This window comes from Diabrotica virgifera, chromosome 4 (assembly GCF_917563875.1).
Source record: "Diabrotica virgifera virgifera chromosome 4, PGI_DIABVI_V3a".
Lineage (NCBI taxonomy): Eukaryota > Metazoa > Arthropoda > Insecta > Coleoptera > Chrysomelidae > Diabrotica > Diabrotica virgifera.
This window is the reverse complement of record NC_065446.1, coordinates 66,641,930-66,662,581: the sequence shown is the minus strand read 5'-3', so window position 1 is coordinate 66,662,581 and position 20,652 is coordinate 66,641,930. Positions and strand designations below refer to the sequence as shown.

Below are 20,652 nucleotides of genomic sequence, written 5' to 3'. Positions count from 1 at the left end.
CAGCTTGGGAGAGTACCTGAGACTTCCTGTTTAGTTTGTAGCGGCTTCCTGGTTATTTTGAAAATGATCATTTTCTACTAAATTATCGATCATAGTGTTATCATATGTAACACTTTCTAAATTATTATTACAATGTCTTTTATACGTAAGTTTACTTCTAACGAATTTACCAAACATGCTCTTCTACCTATAAGTCGAAAAATCTTTGCTTTGAACCAAGAAATCTTGATGTTTCTATAATCTTTAACTAAAATGATATACCCCATTAGAAACTCTTCCTGTCTCTGTCTCTCCTCCTTGTATAATACTTCCCTTATTTTCTTGCAGATCTATCAAGTTATTTATAATATTGGTAAATTGTGGCGGCCGTAGGTCAGCTACCAAGATACTGATAGTAATATTCCTAAAAATGATAACGAGCTGTCACTGTGTTTCGGAAGACACGTAAAGCCGTTGGTCCTACTGGAACCAGTGCGCATCGATACTAGTTACCTGAAGCAGGGTTAAAGATTCAATTGGCGCCGAAATCTGTCCGAATGGATCTCCCAGGCAAAAATGCCATACGATGCAAGTTGAATAGAGTAGTGTGCTCTCTATCCGATGTAAAATATAGACACTCAACCCCGTGTTAAATATTACATTCATAAATTCAATTCCACAGGGTGTACATTGGTTTGATAAATTATTTATAAAGAACTTACTAAGCAGTAATTTGATAAAACTATTGACTAAATTATCAATTTTTTGCGTTTTGCACGCTTTGCACAATTTGCTTGTTTTTATCTCTTATAGGTATGATACAATATTCACTAAATAATTGTTATTTCGCAGCTATAAGGTCGGGTGATTATTACATGTTTGATGAAATAGAAGATGATGATATAGATCTACTTCCCGAAGAACAGAAATCCCTTGACGAATTTGACGTTGGATTAACACCGTATCTAGGAGAGGTAAGGTTTTTTGAATCAGCTACAAAATTCTATATTTAATAGGTAGGTTTGTATATTTACCAGGTAATAAGGTGGCTCTAATTTTGTCGAATATAAATATTCTTTTGTCAATAAAGCTAATTTTTTGAATGGCTTGTGCCACATTTTTACCCGAATAAACACCTCTTTTATACAACCAGCTCACATTTCTGTATTTCTGTGCATCATATCTTCTTTATCGCAATACATTGGTTTCAGCATTTATGCTGTGGCCTGGAATTATTTCTTCCTGACGTTTCATTTGAAACTGCGTCAGACATTGAAGACGATGCGGTACTGGTCATCAAACTTTCTGTTGCTCACTGATGATACTCCTCGAAAATCTACATTATCTATGTATAGACATGTATCTTTGCTATCGTTGTAATCTTTGCTATCGTTCATATTCAAATATTCTATCTAGAGATAAAATATATACTTAATTGTTTGCTACAAGGTTTGGGGTAAGAATGGAAATATCTTACAAAGTGTTGGGATTGATATGTATTTCAAGAGGCATCAAACGATCTGTACGTCCAAGAGAAATGTACCATAAGATCAACCAACGATGAGAACCAAAAGGAAAAACTTTCTTACCCTCTACAGGGTGATTGATTAGTGGGGTGAAGTTCAATAGATCCGCTATAGTAATAGATAGCAATAAAAGTTAATAACAAAAATTGTAGCCAACTTTGAGCTTCACATTTTAAAATTAATTAGAATGTTCGATAACATCGTGGCAGACCAAACTTATGTTTTTTTAAATGGAACACCCTATATTTTATCTTATATGCGAAATCTTCTTAACTTCCCCATTACAAAAATGTAAAAGTCTGTTATGTTATACAGGGTATTTACAAAGTTATAACCAATTTTCTATGAAAATCGTAACAAGTTCAGCTCCCTGTATAAATAAAAATAAGCACTATAGCAATGGTTTATTGGTGCCATATTTTTTTGATGATTATGAAAATTTTTAAGAATGGTTTACATTGCTAATTTTCTGTATATCGAGTACAGGGTGAGTCAAAACGCAAGTACAGTATTTTCTCAGTAATTTTAAATGGAACACCCTGTATTTTATGTCACTATCGAAAAGTGCCGTTACCGTACTTTAATGTTTCTATAATATTCCCTATGTCTAAATTTATTAGTTTTCGAGATATTTTAATTTTTCAGAGCAAATTATTAATTAGGGAGCTAAATCTTTCCAAATTTTAAGTAAGCCATGACTAAATTTTTTATAACTAATAATTTAATATTACTGATTATCAATCCGGTAATCAATGTAACAATGTAGCAAATAAAGAAAGAAAAATAATTTATTAGTAATAAATTTTCCAAAAAAAAAACACAACCACAACATACAACATTTTTGAAACAATTAAAAACTACTTTTGTATGTAAATGTAACAAATAAAGAAAGAAAAATAATTTATTAGTTATAAATTTCACAAAAAAAAACACAAACACAAAATACAACATTTTCTGAAAACAATTAAAAACTAGCTTTGTATGTAAATGTAACAATGTAACAAATAAAGAACCAAAAATAATTTATAGTATTTTTACTACAAAAGCGATATTACGTAGGTCAAAATTTTTGACGTAAGAGAACTGTCAAAACATTAGAATGTGACTTTTCATTATTGTCATGTTTATAATAAACATGGCAATAATGAAAAGTCACATTCTAATGTTTTGACAGTTCTCTTACGTCAAAAATTTTGACCTACGTAATATCGCTTTTGTAGTAAAAATACTATATCAGTAAAAAATTTTACAAAAAAAAACATGAACACATAATACAACATTTTTGAAAAAATTAAGAGTTACTTTTAGTAAAATATTTTATATATTTAATTACATAAGGTGTTCAAAATGAGTTGAGTGAATGAGTTACTTACACTACGAAGCATTTGTAAATTAACACTCCGAAATACACGTTGTATTCTATTTTTCATCTCATCCCTTGTTGTTGGAGACATTTTATAACCTTCATTGTTAACGTAACCCCAAAAAAATCAGTCCAGTTTATTAAATTTTGGTGATCTGGGTGGCCACGCTGGTCCATTGAAAAATGAAAATATCTCGAAAACTAATAAATTTAGACATAGGGAATGTTGTATACAAACTAAAGTACGATAATGTTACTTTTCAATAGTGATATAAAATATAGGGTGTTCCATTTAAAATTACTGAGAAAATAATGTACTTGCGTTTGGACTCTGTATTCGATATAAAGAAAATTAGCAATGTCAATCATTTTCAAAAATTTTGACAATAAATAAAAAAATATGGAATCAATAAACCATTGCTGTTGTGCTTATTTTTATTTATACAGGGAGCTGAACTTGTTACGATTTTCCTAGAAAATTGGCTATAACTTTGTAAATACCCGGTATAACATAACAGACCTTTATATTTTTGTAATAGGGAAGGTAAGAAGATTTCGAATATAAGATAAAATATAGGGTATTCCATTAAAAAAAACATTAAAAAGTTTGGTCTGTCACGATGTTATCTAACATCGAATTCTAATTAATTTTAAAATGGTTAAAGTTGGCTACAATTTTTATTATTAACTTTTATTGCTATCTTTTATTGTAGCGGATCTATTGAGCTTTACCCCACTAATCAATCACTCTGTATTAAAAAGGTCATGGATTTAATTGACCAAATTTTAGCAAAACGTGACTTCAAATCCATCTTCAAACCAACGAAGACTATACAAGAAAGTCGAAAATGCGTCAAAGATCCAAAGAACGCATTGTCCACTCTAGAGTGTGTACTGGAACAGTAACATTATTAAAGGTCTGCCGCTAATCAGAGTGATTAGTAGACCAAGACACTAGAATCCATGGATGTTCAGAAAGGCTATCAAACATTACATTACGTATACATTCCTTGATTCTATGATGATTATTACTGTTCTTAAAATATGAGCCACCTTATGAGACAAATTATAAGATTTTTGTCCCAAAAATTATAGTAAATAAAAAATTCATTTAAATTTATCAAAACTTGCTTTCAAAAAATTGGGGCACAAATCTAGTAAATATGAGCGAAGATGTCAAATTGTTTTAAAAAATCCAGTATGTATTTAGTTTTCGTTTGGGACTATGTAGTTTTTATGTTTTGTGTTTTCATTTATCCTATTTAGATACCCTTTGCATCGAGAATCCATGTTGAATGAAAAAAAATTGTTGTTAAATGTTTTTTTATATACCGAAAATAGCATTTGTAGTGTTATGATTATATTTCAGAAAATGTAGGTGTATTAGGTAAGTATTTTGTAAGCGTTACACTGATGTGAGCTCATATTCACATAATATTAAAATTATTGAAACATGGAACCGTTTTTTAATGTAAATGCTGCATCTGAGTGAAGCATGCAGCACGTGTATTGTTTCAGCGGCAGATATATTCATATTTAAACTGATATACATTCCATGTCTAATGTTGTTCACTATTTTCCCTAATATTTCCTATTTTTTTTAATATCTCTTGTTCGATATTCTACATGAGTTTGTTAGGCTTTCTTCTTTTTTTCTGTAGCTTGATATGTAGTTCTTGTCTAGAAAGTATTCCGATGGTTTCTAAATAGTAATATTCATTTTTTTTTTCGTTTCTTAAAGTCTCTTAGATCTCGATTAAAAATTACATAATACAGAGTGTCCAGAAACTCTACCGACAAACGAAGACAGGTTCCTCAGATAATTTAAAGATCATTTAATCCAATTCACTTAGTTCGAAAATGCTTCCTAAGGGAGCTAGAGCTCTTTGAAGATGGCGTCTTGTAATTAGTTTTTCTTAAATGCCTCCAGAATGGTTCTAGTTAGAAAAACGAAAATTACGTTAGAAATTAAAATAAACACCGTTTTCTAGAAAAATTGTGAAAATTTTTCGTTTTTGAATCTGAAAATTTTTTTAAAAAAATTTCAAAAAAACGGTGTATTTCACTAGTTTAAAGCAAGAGTAACTTTTAGTACTAAAATACCTCATAATTTAATAATCTAGTGTCAATAATACTTAAAAACTAAAGATAAAAAAATTATGCGATAAAATATCTTGACCTACCCAAAACGGACGCATATGGGCGGTACTAAAAATTCGCGATTAAAGAAATCGATTCGTCTCTGGAATATAAATACACGTACCAGTTTTCGTGTTTCTAAATAGTTTTTTTTTAATTTTTTTTTTTCAAATTCACAAAACGAAAAATTTTCAAATCGATTTTTCCAGAAAACGGTATATCCAACGACTTAAAGCAAGAGTACCTTTTAGTACTAGAATACCTTACAGATTAATAATTCAGAGTCAAAAATGCTTCAAAATTATATAAAAAAAGTTATGCTATAAAATAACCGTTGCCCTACCCAAAACGGACGCCTATGACCGTTACTAGAAATTCGCAAGGGATGGAATCGATTTATCACCGGAAGATAAATATGCGTACTAATTTTCGTTTTTCTAAATAGAAGCGTTCTGGAGGTATTTAAGAAAAACTAATTATAAGACGCCATCTTCAAATAGCTCTAGTTCCCTTAGGAAGCATTTTCGGACTAAGTGAATTGGATTAAATTGTCTGAGGAATCTCCTGTCTTTGTTTGTCGGTAGAGTTTCTGGACACCCTGTATATGTATAATAAAAATAATACATCATCGTAAAAATTGAAATCATCGTGAAATTTTTGTATTACACCCTGTCATTTGATTAAACAACACTGTGAATTTCTGTGCTGTAGATTAAAGCAAGCAACTTTCTCAAGGATAGTTTAAGGATTTATCCTGGACCCATAGGCTTGTAGGTATATACTCCATCATGTCACTATGCATTTCACATTCACAAAGGATATTTATGGAAGTTTATTCCTCGAATGTCGAATTTTCTGTATCATGCTTAACTCTATCTAGGTATATTGTAACTGTTTCCTCAGTAGTTCGCAGTGTCCAATCCCCATCCTTTAAACCATCTTCAGCTCTAGTTTGCTAAAATTCATTAGACCAACCCAGCGCTTCCTGTCAATATTGTTGTAAGATCTTTTCCATATGGGTTCGCTCCTGTATGATTTTTTCTTCAATGGTTATTATGATTTTGTCCAACCACTTTTGAATTTCATTTATAACGGGATATATCATGATGCCTTGTGTGAACTCGTTGGTTATACCCCATTTAGACCTGAGCCTCTTCAGGTTGATGGAAACTCCTTTTCAGGAGTGTAAGGACGATGAAAGTAAGCTTGTTTGTGAGTGTTAGGTTGATATGAGTGGAGGAGCAAAATTGCTAGTGAAACCGGGGGTTTAGAAGGTGAAGGTTGTTTTAGCATAGAAGCTGTAGAGAGAAGAAGAGTTGCCGTGAACTCGCCCAAACCAGCCAGGGAGGATTCAACGCTGCCACTAATGAGGAGCGGCTCTTGGATTCAGCATATAGGAATGCAGTTTAAGTTATCAGCGATATATTAGGGGGATTTGTTCTAGGATATCATAATACTCATCAGGAAGTTCGTTTCTGGCCAATTGTAGAAGATTGGCTGGAGGGAATGGAACTTTATTTTTGGGAACCCTGGTGAGTATGTGACCTTGCCGATTGCAAAGGGTTGTTAGAACATATTTTGCTCTATGGTTGTTACCGTTAATCGTGCGCGAGACATACTTGTTGCTGAGAGAACGGATTCTCTCATTGATAGGGAGTATTTTTGCGAGTGAATGTACTAACACGGACGGATATTTCCAATGCTTCTCGAGGCACTTTCTGAGTATTTTTCGCTCACAAGCCAGGATGGTGTTATTATGTGGACGGTTGATTGAGGCATAGAGAACAGCTCTGTAGTCGATAATGGGCCTTATGCATGTTTTGTATGTGTGAATAAGAGTCTTGTTTGATGGTGAGTATGTGACCTTGCCGATTGCAAAGGGTTGTTAGAACATATTTTGCTCTATGGTTGTTACCGTTAATCGTGCGCGAGACGTACTTGTTGCTGAGAAAACGGATTCTCTCATTGATAGGGAGTATTTTTGCGAGTGGATGTACTAACACGGACGGATATTTCCAGTGCTTCTCGAGGTACTTTCTGAGTATTTTTCGCTCACAAGCCAGGATAGTGTTATTATGTGGACGGTTGATTGAGGCATAGAGAACAGCTCTGTAGTCGATAATGGGCCTTATGTATGTTTTGTATGACTGAATGAGAGTCTTGTTTGATGGTGAGTATGTGACCTTGCCGATTGCAAAGGGTTGTTAGAACATATTTTGCTCTATGGTTGTTACCGTACATCGTGCGCGAGACGTACTAGTTGCTGAGAAAACGGGTTCTCTCATTGATAGGGAGTATTTTTGCGAGTGGATGAACTAACACCGACGGATATCTCCAGTGCTTCTCGAGGCACTTTCTGAGTATTTTTCGCTCACAAGCCAGGATGGTGTTATTATGTGGACGGTTGATTGAGGCATAGAGAACAGCTCTGTAGTCGATAATGGGCCTTATTTTTTGTATGTGTGAATGAGAGTCTTGTTTGATGTAACTCCAGACGTTCCAGACAGCGCTATAAGGAGTTTAGCTCTATTCCTTACCTTGCTTAGGGTGTGTTGGATGTCAATGTTCCAGTTGAGTGTCCTGCTAAAATGGACCCCCAAGTAGACCACTGACAAACGGAATTCAAGAGCTTCAATCATGATACCTTAGAATGTTTCTAGGGCTTCAAGCGACTTGCTTTCCCAACAAGTCTTTTAGTTAGATCCCTCGGATTCCTCTAAGCTTAGTCACAGTATAAAGAGGGACAGTAGAACCACTCTCCGAAAAATTGGAAGTAAAATCTGTAGTCGCGCATGGCATGGCGACCGCGCAATGTTCTTAGTCGCTTTTGCCCCACTCTCGCATTGCTAGTCGCATAGAAACGTACGGATTTTAACAGGGAAAACCCGCATCAACCACTGGTGAATTACCAATTGCGTACTGCCGGTATTACTTCTTGAGATCAAAGCGCCGACAGAGGAGTAATTTTACTGTGGAACCTCTATATACTGTGGCTTAGTAAACCATATTTGAGACACTTTATTATCTTGATTCAGTTTATTCGGGAGATTCTTATAGGTATTGCTAGTTTTGATTTGGTAATATAGATTACTTGTTCGCTAGATGCATTATCGTGTCCCAGATGATATATCTTAGTTTATCTATGTTTGTGTGATTATTCATCTCTTCATTGGGTCTCCATGTGTTCTTTGCTTTACATTGCAGTATAATCAAAAAGTTATCGTGGAGGTAACCAGGTACCAGCGTAGGTAACACAGGGATAGCCAGTACTGATGCTATTCCGGTACCCTTCAGGACTCTTGTAGACTGACTATACCTGTCCGTATTGTAGTTTTTCATCACTACTCATTACATGTGTATAACATAAAGTTTTACTGAATTATGGAGCACCCCATACTTAAATTACTGAGTTTATTTAGTTTCTGTCTGTTTAAAATAAATGTATCGAAATTTGATTTGTTTTAATTTATGTGAATTGAGCTCAAATTTGATCAGTGGTACTTAAAAGAAGAAACTAAAAATTGTCTCCGTATTTTTTTAATATTGACCTATTATCCAAGAAAATAAAGGAGACCTATTTAAAATTTAATTCATTAGACTAAATTATTTTATTAAATTTATATATTAGTATGATTTGGTTTATTGTTAAAGCTTTCTTTAATCTAGGCGTTGAAATAAAATCCTTCATTTTCTTTGGTTTTATTTAGCTTTTTAACACAATTGTTAGAGAGGATATCAATAAAGCACTCCTGCATCGGACACATACGATGAGGGAATCTCGCCATAGCATTATGTTGCACAGACAGACGTCTATGCCTGTAGATAGAAGAAGCGATCGTCCCCATTTGGCATCAACGTTTTCGGCTCCTCCTACAGTGAGTTATTGGTGAAAGTCAGTTTACTTTATTTTTTTATTATATGTCATCTTTCTTAGAAAGTAAACTGCAGGTTTTGCAGAAATTTTTAACAAAAAAATTCAAGTACATATTCAGTCTTCTTTTTACGACTTCTTTTGGCTCGTACTTTATTCTAATCTTGACACTAGCTTCTCAAATCTCAAAACTAAGCACAATGTTCAATTTTTTTAAATCATCATGCTATCATCCGATTTTCGTCCATAGTGTTGCAAGCATTTATGCATTTTATTTATTCGCAATACCTATAATATGAAGAATTATGTATTTATGTTGCATATTATCATAAAACACGTTATTGCTGTGGAAGTACACAATATAACAACAGAATCAGTGTTCTATAATTTTCACTATTATATTTAAGTCTCATTATAATTATCTATTGGAATTTAATAAAATTGGATTATTGTATGTATGTAAAAAATTAGAATATATATGTAAAAGTACACATGTAATAGGATAGATGAGGCCAAATAACTTTTTAATCAGCTCTACCTTTCCTCGCTAGAAGGGGGATTGAAAATAAATATAGCTAAAACTCAGGTGATGACAAATCTTGTAGTCAGCGAAGATATATGCGAAGGAATAAGATCCATAGATCAGGTAATGGCTTACAAATACCTAGGTCACGAGATTCGCATAGGAAAATATAACCAAACCTTTCAGCTTCTCCGTCATACTCAGTAAATGAACGGGAAATACGGCGATACCGTGTAATTTTCAGGGGCAACTCCGAATTGCAGGAAAATTTGGATTTAGCTTCTACTTACCCTCCACTTCAAAGTTGAATTTATGCCGTTGGTTGCTTTTACTTGGGGGGTGACAGTCACCCCTTCTTGGGGGTGAAAAAACGCGTGATTAAAATAAGTCCGGAAATGGATAAATTGGTTGATTATAAGCAACTTTTGTTCTATAGAGTTTTTTTATATATGTCAATACTTTTCGAGTTATTTGCGATTGAAAATGTTTATTTTTCGACAAAAAAAACTACGTTTTCAGAGGGTTTTTCGCAAATAACTCAAAAAGTGAATATTTTATCAAAAAAAAATTTTTAATGTGGTTCTGAAGCTATTTTCTTGTGGCATTTTTATAATCAAGTATATTCAAATGGGAAATAAGCCACAATTTTACCTAAAAATGATTTTATTAACGTTTCGACGCCCAAGTCGGGTGTCGTTGTATTTAATTTGAATTTGAATATACTTGATTAAAAAAATTTGTACCAAAAATGTAGCTTATAAAAAAACAAAAAGAGCTGTGTATTCGTAAAGTCTATAGATCCTGCAAAATTAAATTCGTAGCTCATGAAAAATACGTTTTTATCCGTCTAATTCCAACTAGAATATTTCATCGTGAAATAACTAAAAACGCTGGACGGAAGGGCCGCCCGAGAACTTTATCGTACCGATCTATTATCGTTATCGTACTAGATACTGGCATTCTATAAAAATAACAAAGTTACTCGTTATTTTGATATTTTAGAAACACCTTGTATACTTGAAAATATTTTATGGTTCTACGCATCATTAATTCCTGCATTTGAGAAAATGTTCGGGGACACACTATAAATTATTGCATAAATCAATAGAATATTAGTCATACTTTCATTTCAAATTAGTTCATTTTTCATAGAGAAATTAATAGTTTACAATATTTGCATTTTACTGCATGGATTGTAATGAAATTTTGGGAGTAGCCCAAAGCCCAATCTCCTAATTTAAAGTCTATCCTATATACTATATACTATGGCGCTTTCATCATGGGGGCGGTTCCCACCACTTCTCGGGGATAGAACATTTTTATTTTCGAATTGCATGGAACAAAAGAAAGAATTTTAAGAAAATTTAAAAAAGCGCTCTATAATTTGATCTTATTTTTTTCACCCGTCCAACTTTTTGAAAGTAGAAATAACACTATATTAAGAGGTATTGCAAAAGAAAAACAATGCATTTAAATTCTGGTGAATGAGGGGTTAAATGTATGTACTTCTCATTTTTCCTTAAAGTACATTAGTCATATCTTTTTTTGCACCATATCTCGCTTAGTTTGAATGTAACCGACATTTAACGGTGCTCGTTTTAAAGGCCTTTTCAAACACTACAAAAGCATGAGCACTTTGAGCATGCATCAAATAACACTGTAGTAAAATGTATTGTAGAAGGAAAACGATGCATTTAAATTCTTGTGGAAGAGGGGTTAAATATACTTCTCAATTTTTTTCTTAAAATTCGTTAGTCATCAATTTTTTGCAGCATATCTCGCTTAGTTTGAATGTAATAGACATTTAATAGCGCTTATTTGAAAGGACTTTTCAAGCACAATAAAAGGTATTGGTAGCATTATACACCTAAAATCGACCGATTCTCTGTTATTTCAAGTTGAATACACTGATTTGAGCACGCACCAAAAAAAAACAAACTCTTTTTACCTACCATATCTCTTTTTGTATTATAAATAGAAAATTTACGAAGGAACGAATCTCTTTTTATTTATAATCTTAAAAAAATTTTATATAGTGTTTTTAGTTTGATACATAGTTTTTCACAAAAAACCGTCCTAAAACGTGTCATTTTTTAATGAAAATGGCCAATTTTCAACTACGCATAACTCAAAAAGTATTGAGTTCTCAAAAAAAGTATAGATCAGTTTTTGCTTAAAAATAGGTTCTCTAGCCACTTCCATGCTTATTTTGACCAACAAATTTTCCACCCCCCTGAAGGGGTGGGAATTGCCCCAAGATAAAAAGCGCCATAGTATATAGGATAGATTTTGTTTCTTGAGCTATTCCCTACTTACTGTGAAAATATCAAGTACATCGATGTAGTAGGATGGAATTCGGAGCCAAATACCCTCATTGACTGCCCTATAATAATGCTCTGCTATGATCGCGTGAGAGGGGACACACACAAGATTCTAGCAAAATTTCAATTTTCTGTAACTTTTCGAGTTTTTGAGCTACAGCAACGAGTTTTATGTCATTGGAAAGGTAATTTTACATTCTTTCAAAATATGTAAAAATATACAGGGCGTATCTAAAAAATTAAGATTTTTTTTCATTTCCGGTTCAACCGGAAGCCATATTGTGGGTAAAATTTATTATGCTAATAGATAATAAAGTACTATATATCTCTACCACATTTCAAATTTTAGTTTCTATTAAAGAGGAAGTTACGGGCACTCGAATATTTTTTTATAAAAAATTCATAACTCCCCTCCTATTAGGAGTTAAGAAATCTGACTAATGTTATTCAGTTTACCGATAGGATATCAAAAATATATAAAAAAATAAACAAATTCCTTGGAGTCATTTTTGAGAAAATCTAGTTCAAACTTATGTCAAATTTTGACCCCTTAAATATAGGCAACCCATAACTTTCTCTGAAAAACGATAATATTCTTGTTATAGCCCCATCTTTAGGCTATATAAATGTTTTTTCAAATTAAATTTATCTTAAACAAGTTTTTATATTGGTAGGGAAATGTATCAGGTGGGCGGTCGGCCATGCTGGCCGCCATTTTGGATTTGGAAATGTCAAATTCCGTATTTCTATTTAACTGTCGATGAGCTAACTTTAAGTTAAATTTCATTCGTTTTGGTCAAAATTTGCAAAAATGGGCCCCAAATAACCCCCCTATTTCGGCCCCCCTTTGAGAGGCTTTTTTCAAAAGCTTAGTTTCTCGACAAAATTCTTTTAAACTTACTCATACTGAATTTCATCGAAATCGGTCCAGTAGTTTTTGCTGGGCGGTGGCGACATACGTACGTACATACGTACGTACATACGTACGTACGTACATACTTCCGACATGTTTTTTTATTTGCTTTTTAGACTCAGGGGGACTCAAATCGTCGAAAAAAAGTGAAATCTGAAAAAAATTTTTTTGCACGATCCTATAACTTTATCTATTATACTCATACTGCGTATGTAGTACGATAAAGTAAAAGAAGAAGATTTTTTGACCTTAAATATCGTATTTTTACGTCCCTCAGAAGCTATATACCAATTTTCAGACAAATCGGAGATCCAAAATTTTTTGCCTGAGTGATTTGACATGGAATGTACCATAAACAATTTAAACTTGAAAAAAAGTAAAAATGGCGATTTTCAAGGCTTAATAACTCTGTTAAAAGTTATTATTTAGATACTATGAAAATCAGAAAGTGACTAAATCAAAGTTTAAAGCACCCCCTACAAGATGCTGGAGAAATTTTTGTCATTATTTAATTAGTAAGCTGTTATTTTTAATCATTAACAATAAGCCGTAAGATCGCATTGACGCAACTGTAAATGTGAGTGCGAGTAAGATACACTACCGGAATGGCATCTCTCTTGCACTCACTATAGACGGGCACCTGATACGTGCAGGCGCTCATTATTATTACTTAAAAATAACAGCTTAGTAATAAAATAATGACAAAAATTTCTCCAGGATCTTGTAGGGGGTGCTTTAAACTTTGATTTAGTCACTTTCTGATTTTCATAGTAATAACTTTTAATAGAGTTATTAAGCCTTGAAAATCGCCATTTTTCGTTTTTTTCAATTTTAAATTGTTTATATCTCGAAAACGATCAACTTTAGAGAAAAATTATAAGAGATCTTTTTTATCCAGAATGGTCCAAAAAATCTAAACAAAATTTGTCCGGGCCAAAAATATTGATTTTTGCAATTTGATTAAAAAATTTTTTTTTTTAATTTGGACCACTTTTCCCTTGGGCGACTTCTTGAACCTTATTCTGGGATGTCTCACGAACGTGATTATGCAAAAAATGTCATGGGAATATTTTCTCCGACGAACCCGCCGTTTTCGGCTTGTCTAATAAGCCACAAATTTACTAAAAAAATGTTTTTATTAACGTTTCGACGGTTAAATCGGATCCTATTTGGACGTTAATAAAATCATTTTTTTAGTAAAATTGTGGCTTATTTCCCATTAAAAATAGTTAGTTACAAAAATGCCACAAGAAAATAGCTTCAAAACAACATTGTTTAACATATTTTAAAAATTTAAGTATTTCTTACCTTATATACCTAGAATAATATCACCTAAAAGTAACACTAGAACAAAATCAAATCAAAACTAAAAATATGAAATCAATTAAAATTAACACACAAATTATATTATTAATCTATCAAAAATATAGAATTACAATTAATAATTAGGGTACGCTTAAAACTGATTTAGCAACAACTTGTCAAAGCGAAAAGAGGCGTAATTCTGACGTCACTCCATAGCTCACTTACACGGCGGCGAACGGCACACTCCTAATTTGAGGCTTAGAAATCGAAAAAGCGACCATGGGAGGTGAATGGCAAATTTTTATAATTCTTTATATTTTCGAGGTAGCTGAATCCGAATATGAAGTTTATTTTTATCTAGAATTGGTGGAACATGTTCAAAAATCAAATTTCATGTAAAAATTCAAAAAATCAATTTTGATGATTTTTCAACTTTACCTCACTGTATCTTTGGTCGCTGTAAATATTTCCTTTTTGAAAATTTTACTGTGTCATTTTTTAAGTATTTAGATACCAACGAGCTTTGTCTAAAGTGTTTAAACGAATTCAAAAAGGAGTTATTAATTTTTAAACATTTTGTCGTCAGATTTCGTTAGTTTCATGTTTAATTAAAAAAGTTGAGTGACGAAGTTTTTAGCTTATAATTTTAACCAATACAGTATTAAAATATAAGTGATGAAGAAGTTTTCTGAAAAATTTCCAGTCAAAATATGTAATAGGAAAAAAAGTTATATGACTTTAAAAATCGCACACCTAGTGTTAGGCAAGCGGCAGCAACCCCTAAAATGATGTTATACCGACCACGAAAATCAACTTTAAGGTGAATGACAAATTTTGATGATTCTTTATGTTTTCGAGGTCGCTGAATCTAAATATGATGTTTATTTCTATTTAAAATTGGTGGAACATGCTCAAAAATCAAATTTTATGCAAAAATGCAAAGAATCAATTAAGATGGTTTTTCAATTTTAACTAGATTTATCTTTGATTGCTTTCGAAAATGTTACTGTATTATCTTTGAAGTAATTAGACAACAATGAGATTTGTACAATATGTTTAAACTATCCCTTTTAAGCGCCATATTGGCTAACCTTACAACGATGCGATCGACACAAACGCCAGAGGTACGTTTGGCATATTCACCAATGTTATATCTTGATTGGACATAAGCGCCATTTTCTAGTTTTTAATTTATTTCAGACAGTATTTTCAGCCACATTAATGTTCATAAAATATTAAAATTTGAAAAAAAAATCACCAATTTTTTTGAGTCACTGTGCAGATAAGCAGAATTGGTAAAAATAAAAATAATCAGTTTTTTGGCTTTCTTGAAAAATCAATTTATTGTCGTTTATGCCGTTTTGGCTTGACAGCGTCGATCTAACGGTGCTCGTTTTAAAGGCCTTTTCAAACACTACAAAAGGCGTTGATAGCATTACACACCTAAAACCTACCGTTCCTCTGTTATTTCAACTTGAATACACCAATTTGAGCATGCACCAAAAAAGCAAACTCTTTTTCACCTACCATATATCTTTTTGTATTATTAACAGAACATTTACGAAGGAACGAATCTCTTTATTATTTATAATCTAAAAAAATGTTTTATACAGTGTTTTTAGTTCGATGTATAGTTTTTAAGGTATTCACAAAAAACCGTCCGAAAAGGTGTAATTTTTCAATGAAAATGGCCAATTTTCAACTACGCATAACTCAAAAAGTATCGAGTTCTCAAAAAAAAAGTATAGACCAGTTTTTGCTTAGAAATAGGTTTTCTAGCCACTTTCGTTATTTTGACCAACAAATTTTTCACCCCCTTGAAGGGGTGGGAACCGCCCCAAGATAAAAAGCGCCATAGTATATAGGGTAGATTTTGTTTCTTGAGCAATTCCCTACCTTCTGTGAAAATATCAAGTACATCGATGTAGTAGGATGGAATTCGGAGCCAAGTACCCTCATTCACTGCCCTATAATAATGCTCTGCTATCATCGCGTGAGAGAGAACACACACAAGATTATAGCAAAATTTCTATTTACTGTAACTTTTCGAGTTTTTGAGCTACAGCAACGAGTTTTATGTCATTGGAAAGGTAATTTTGGATTCTTTCAAAATATGTAAAAATATACAGGGCGTATCTAAAAAAATTAAGATTTTTTTTTCATTTCCGTTTCAACCGGAAGCCATATTTTGGGTAAAATTTATTGTTATAATAGATAATAAAGTATCATGTATATCTGCAAAATTTCAGATTTTAGTTTCTATTACAAAGGAAGTTACGGGCAGCCGAATATTTTTTTATAAAAAATTCATAACTCCCCTCTTATGGGGAATTAAGAAATCTGGCTGATGTCATTCCATTTACCTAGAGGATATCAAAACTACATCAAAAAATAAACAAATTCCTTGGAGCCATTTTTGAGAAAATCTAGTTCAAAATTATGTCAAATTTTGACCCCTTAAATATAGGCAACCCATAACTTTTTCTGAAAAATAATAATCTTCCTCTTAGAGCCCCATCTTTAGGCTATATAACGACTTTTTCAAATTAAACTTATCTTAAACAAGTTTTTAGATAGGTAGAGAAATGTGTCGGGTGGGCAGTCGGCCATTTTGGCCGCCATTTTGAATTTGGAAATGTCAAATTTCGTATTTAGATTAACCTATCAATGAGCTAACTTTGAGTTAAATTTCATTCGTTTCGGTCAAAATTTGCAAAAATGGACCCTAAATAACCCCCCTATTTCGGCCCCCCTTTGAGAGATTTTTTTTAAAAGCTTAGTTTCTCGACAAAATTCTCTTAAACTTACTCATACCGAATTTCATTGAAATCGGTCCGGTAGTTTTTGCTGGGCGGTGGCGACATACGTACGTACATACTTCCGACATGTTTTTTTTATTTGCTTTTTAGACTCAGGGGGACTCAAAACGTAAAAAAAAAGTGAAATCTGAAAAAAAAATTTTTGCACGATCCTATAACTTTATCTATTATACTATACTACGTATATAGTACGATAAAGTAAAAATGAGGCACTTTTCGGGAAAAACTCTTATATACTTTTTTAAAGTGTTTAAAAAAAGCTTTATTTTAATTGTTAATAAAAGTTTCTAGCGTTAAAAATAAGCGAGTTACACTCAAAATAAAATTGGCCCCCTTTTTTAGTAAAAAAAAAATCATTAAAATCTCCCCGTGTTTAGCTCCCCAAATGAAATTAATCGTTACAGCTTTACAAACAATTTACTTTACTTATCTATTTTTTATATGGTCAGTTTCACCGGTTTAAAGTGCTTACTATTGAAAAGGTTATAGTTGAAAGGGCTTGAAGGAGTCACTAAACACGAGTGTATGCAAACTTTAAACAGCCATATCTTAACCAATTTTTGTCTTACAGAAAAACAAAATGAAACTGTAATCATATTTATAACAGCAAAACCTATATTTTTTTACTCTTTGAGATTTTTCGTATCACTAATACTTTTTAAGTTATTTTGAAAAAAGGAAATTTTTAGAAAATTTTTTTTTGCTATAAAACCACATTTTTTAAAAAATAAGCACTTCAAACCTGTCAAACTTACAGACCATATAAGCAATACAAATACATTTAAAGTAAATGGTAAAGCGGTAACGATTAAGTTTATTTCGGGTGTTAAGTAGAGAGAGATTTTCACGATTTTTTATACCAAAAAAAGGGGCCAACTTTTTTTCAGTATAACTCGTTTTATTTTTGATGCTAGAAACTTTTGTAAAAAATAAAAATAAAGCTTTTCTTAAAACTCTTTAAAAAATGTTAATAAGTTTTTCACGAAAATTGCTTAATTTTTCGGTGATTTCACGTTGAAATATTCAATTTGGAATTAGACGAATAAGAACGTATTTGTCATGAGCTATTTCTTTGCATTTACTTGGTTTATAGACTTTACTGATACACAATTTTTTTTAGTTTTTTTATAAGCTACATTTTTACTAAGAATATTTTTTGCGATAAAATATTTACGTTTTGAGTTATTTGCGAAAAACCGTCTAAAAACGTAGTTTTTTTGTCGAAAAATAAACATTTTTAATCGCAAATAACTCGAAAAATATTGACTTACGTAAAAAACTCTATAGAACGAAAGTTGCTTATAATCAGTCAATTTATCCATTTCCGGGCTTATTTTAAACACGCGTTTTTTCACCCCTCAGAAGGGGTGATTATCACCCCCCAAGTAAAAGCAACCAACGGCATAAATTCAACTTCGAAGTGGAGGGGAAGTAGAACCTGAATCCAAATTTTTATTCAATTCGGAGTTGCCCCTGAAAATTACACTTCAAAACGGTCATTTATTGGGCTAATAAGACAGACTTGGACAGCCGTCGGCGGTTCCATGACATCTGGTAACGCGACAGTTCGTAACCAGACAATTGGTAACGGACAATTCGTAACAGCGACAGTTCGTAACGGCGACACTTCGTAACGGCGACAGTTGGTAACTATACAAGTTCGTAACGGACAATTCGTAACGTCCAAATTGAATTATGCTGTTTATTTTTGTTAACGTGGAAACTACTGTTATTACAGTTATAAATGAAATTATGTTTATTAATTTAACGAATCAGTATCAGGATAAACATTTTACGGCATTTCATATTTTGTGTTTCAGGATATAATAAACGAATTTAAACACGCAAATAAAAATTATTTAAATAAAATACTTTACTTAGAAAAATGTTTACTTAGAAAGTTAGGAATGTCTAAAGACGGTTGTCGGCTTAAAGATTTCACGAATTACTTCATTATTCCTTTGTCTAAGTAGCTATATGCAAATTTAAGGAACAATAAGAGGGATAAACTTTTAAAAATATTGTTATTAGTTTGTATGTATTTAAATATTTAAAGTTTGTATGTGTTTACAAGACTTTTAATATATTCTGAAACACGAAATATAAAATGTATTAAACATGTTTATGTTTATCCAGGTACCTACTATTTCGTTAAATTGATAAACATAATTTCAATTGTAACTGTAATAACAGTTAGTTTCGACGTTAACAAAAATAAATAGAATAATTCAATTTGGACGTTACGAATCGTCCGTTACGAATTTGTATAGTTACGAAATGTCGCCGTTACGAAGTGTCGCCGTTACGAACTATCGCTGTTACGAGTTGTCCGTTACCAATTGTCCGGTTACGAACTGTCGCGTTACGAGGTGTCTGGTCACGGCCGTCGGCAGTTGTCAGATCGTCCAACAAAATAATATGTCTAAAAAAAACCTTTAATCGCTGTTTTTGCCAGTGCTGACTTACTGAGCGGAAACGATGACCATGACAAAGAGAACAGTGCAAAAGATCCGTGTGGCTCAAAGAGCGATGGAGCGTGCTATGTTGGGCATTTCACTACGAGACAAGATCCCAAACCGCCAACTATAACGAAGATCAGGAGTGGCTGATGCTGTAGAGAAAATAACAACACGTGGCTAGAATGACAGGTAACAGATGAACAAAGCGGATACTGGAATGGTGACCAAGAGATGATGCCTACCGAAGAAGAGGTAGTTCACCAACTCGTTGGACTGACGATCTAAAATATTGTCATAGGACAAACAAATGGAAAATTATGACGAAGATCTATATTTGGCAGTAGATCAACGAAGGTTGAATGATGAATAAATACAGTTAATAGACCTCTCGTGGTAAATGGGAAACATTATTGTTTTTTGTTGAAGCAGTTTCGTAGATGAGTTTCCTTTATTTTTTTACTATCTTATGTCTGCTTCCTACGTTTTGTATATGATTTTTTTTCTTTAAATTGCCCTTTAAGCTGCTCTCCCCAGATAACCGTAAGTGTTTGCCTCTTTCTTTTCATGGTGGTTTTCCTTTAGTTATTGCTCTTATTGGATGTATCTAGCCTTTCCTCATTATCCCTAGTATATTCTTTATTATCCTTTTTGCCTTTATTGTCCTAACTATGCTATCCAGGTATTATTAATCTAAATCCTTGCAGTTTTTGTTTATTACCTAATTTTTTTATTACTTTACTTTCAAAGATTTAGTGTTTTTTTCACATACCTTTACCAAAGTTACTTCTTTATGAGGCGGACTAGGTCGTATAGTCGTTTTATTTCAGCTTATCTGCTTGTTTATAAAATATGTTTAAGTTGTGCTTGCGTCTTTTATTTATGTTTATCTATAATGTCATTTATTGTACAAATGGTTAAATTAGATGACATATATGACATAAAAAAATAAAGTATTCAGACGCAGGGCGGTTGTAGTGAATTACTATATAAAATTTAGTTAATTATAAAAATGTATGATATGCAAGGGTAATTTATAATATTTTCTACTCCCATTTTAATCATCAATCCAAAAGGTGTGAGAGGGGGGCTTAAAGATATCTTTAATAGGTTTACAAGGATTTAATAATAAATATACTGTGTGGTATACTACCGTAGTATATTTATTGCTATTGCATATTCCGATCTAAAGATTCTTTTGTGACCGCCAAACACATTATACTTAGTATGTTGAATGAATTTTTAAAACTCTTAAATCCTATGCTTTAATCTATATTTACTATCTGTTCCAGAATTCGGCATATATTTTTTAAGGAAAACGTGTGGGTAAAGACATATGTTCATAGGAAAACGGTCTATTGATTTATATCCCAAAATCCTTCTTCTTTTATGTTCGGAGGATCGTTTTCCAGATTTTTGCAAAATTCTTGGAAGTTC

General features: G+C 32.4%; 1 protein-coding gene across 17 annotated transcripts in view; it reads left to right on the top strand.

Annotated features, from left to right (window-relative positions):
- The window catches only part of LOC114324805 (piezo-type mechanosensitive ion channel component), a 369,243-nt gene that overhangs the window by 237,845 nt on the left and 110,746 nt on the right, over positions 1 to 20,652 (top strand). For 13 of the 17 annotated variants that reach the window (XM_028272670.2, XM_028272668.2, XM_028272666.2 and 10 more), the window contains 2 exons: positions 832 to 953; positions 8,715 to 8,882. In XM_028272670.2, the coding sequence (XP_028128471.1) occupies positions 832 to 953; positions 8,715 to 8,882 (290 nt within the window). The remainder of the gene's footprint in view (positions 1 to 831; positions 954 to 8,714; positions 8,883 to 20,652) is intronic. The other 4 variants (XM_028272671.2, XM_028272669.2, XM_050648228.1 and 1 more) reach the window with 1 other exon arrangement.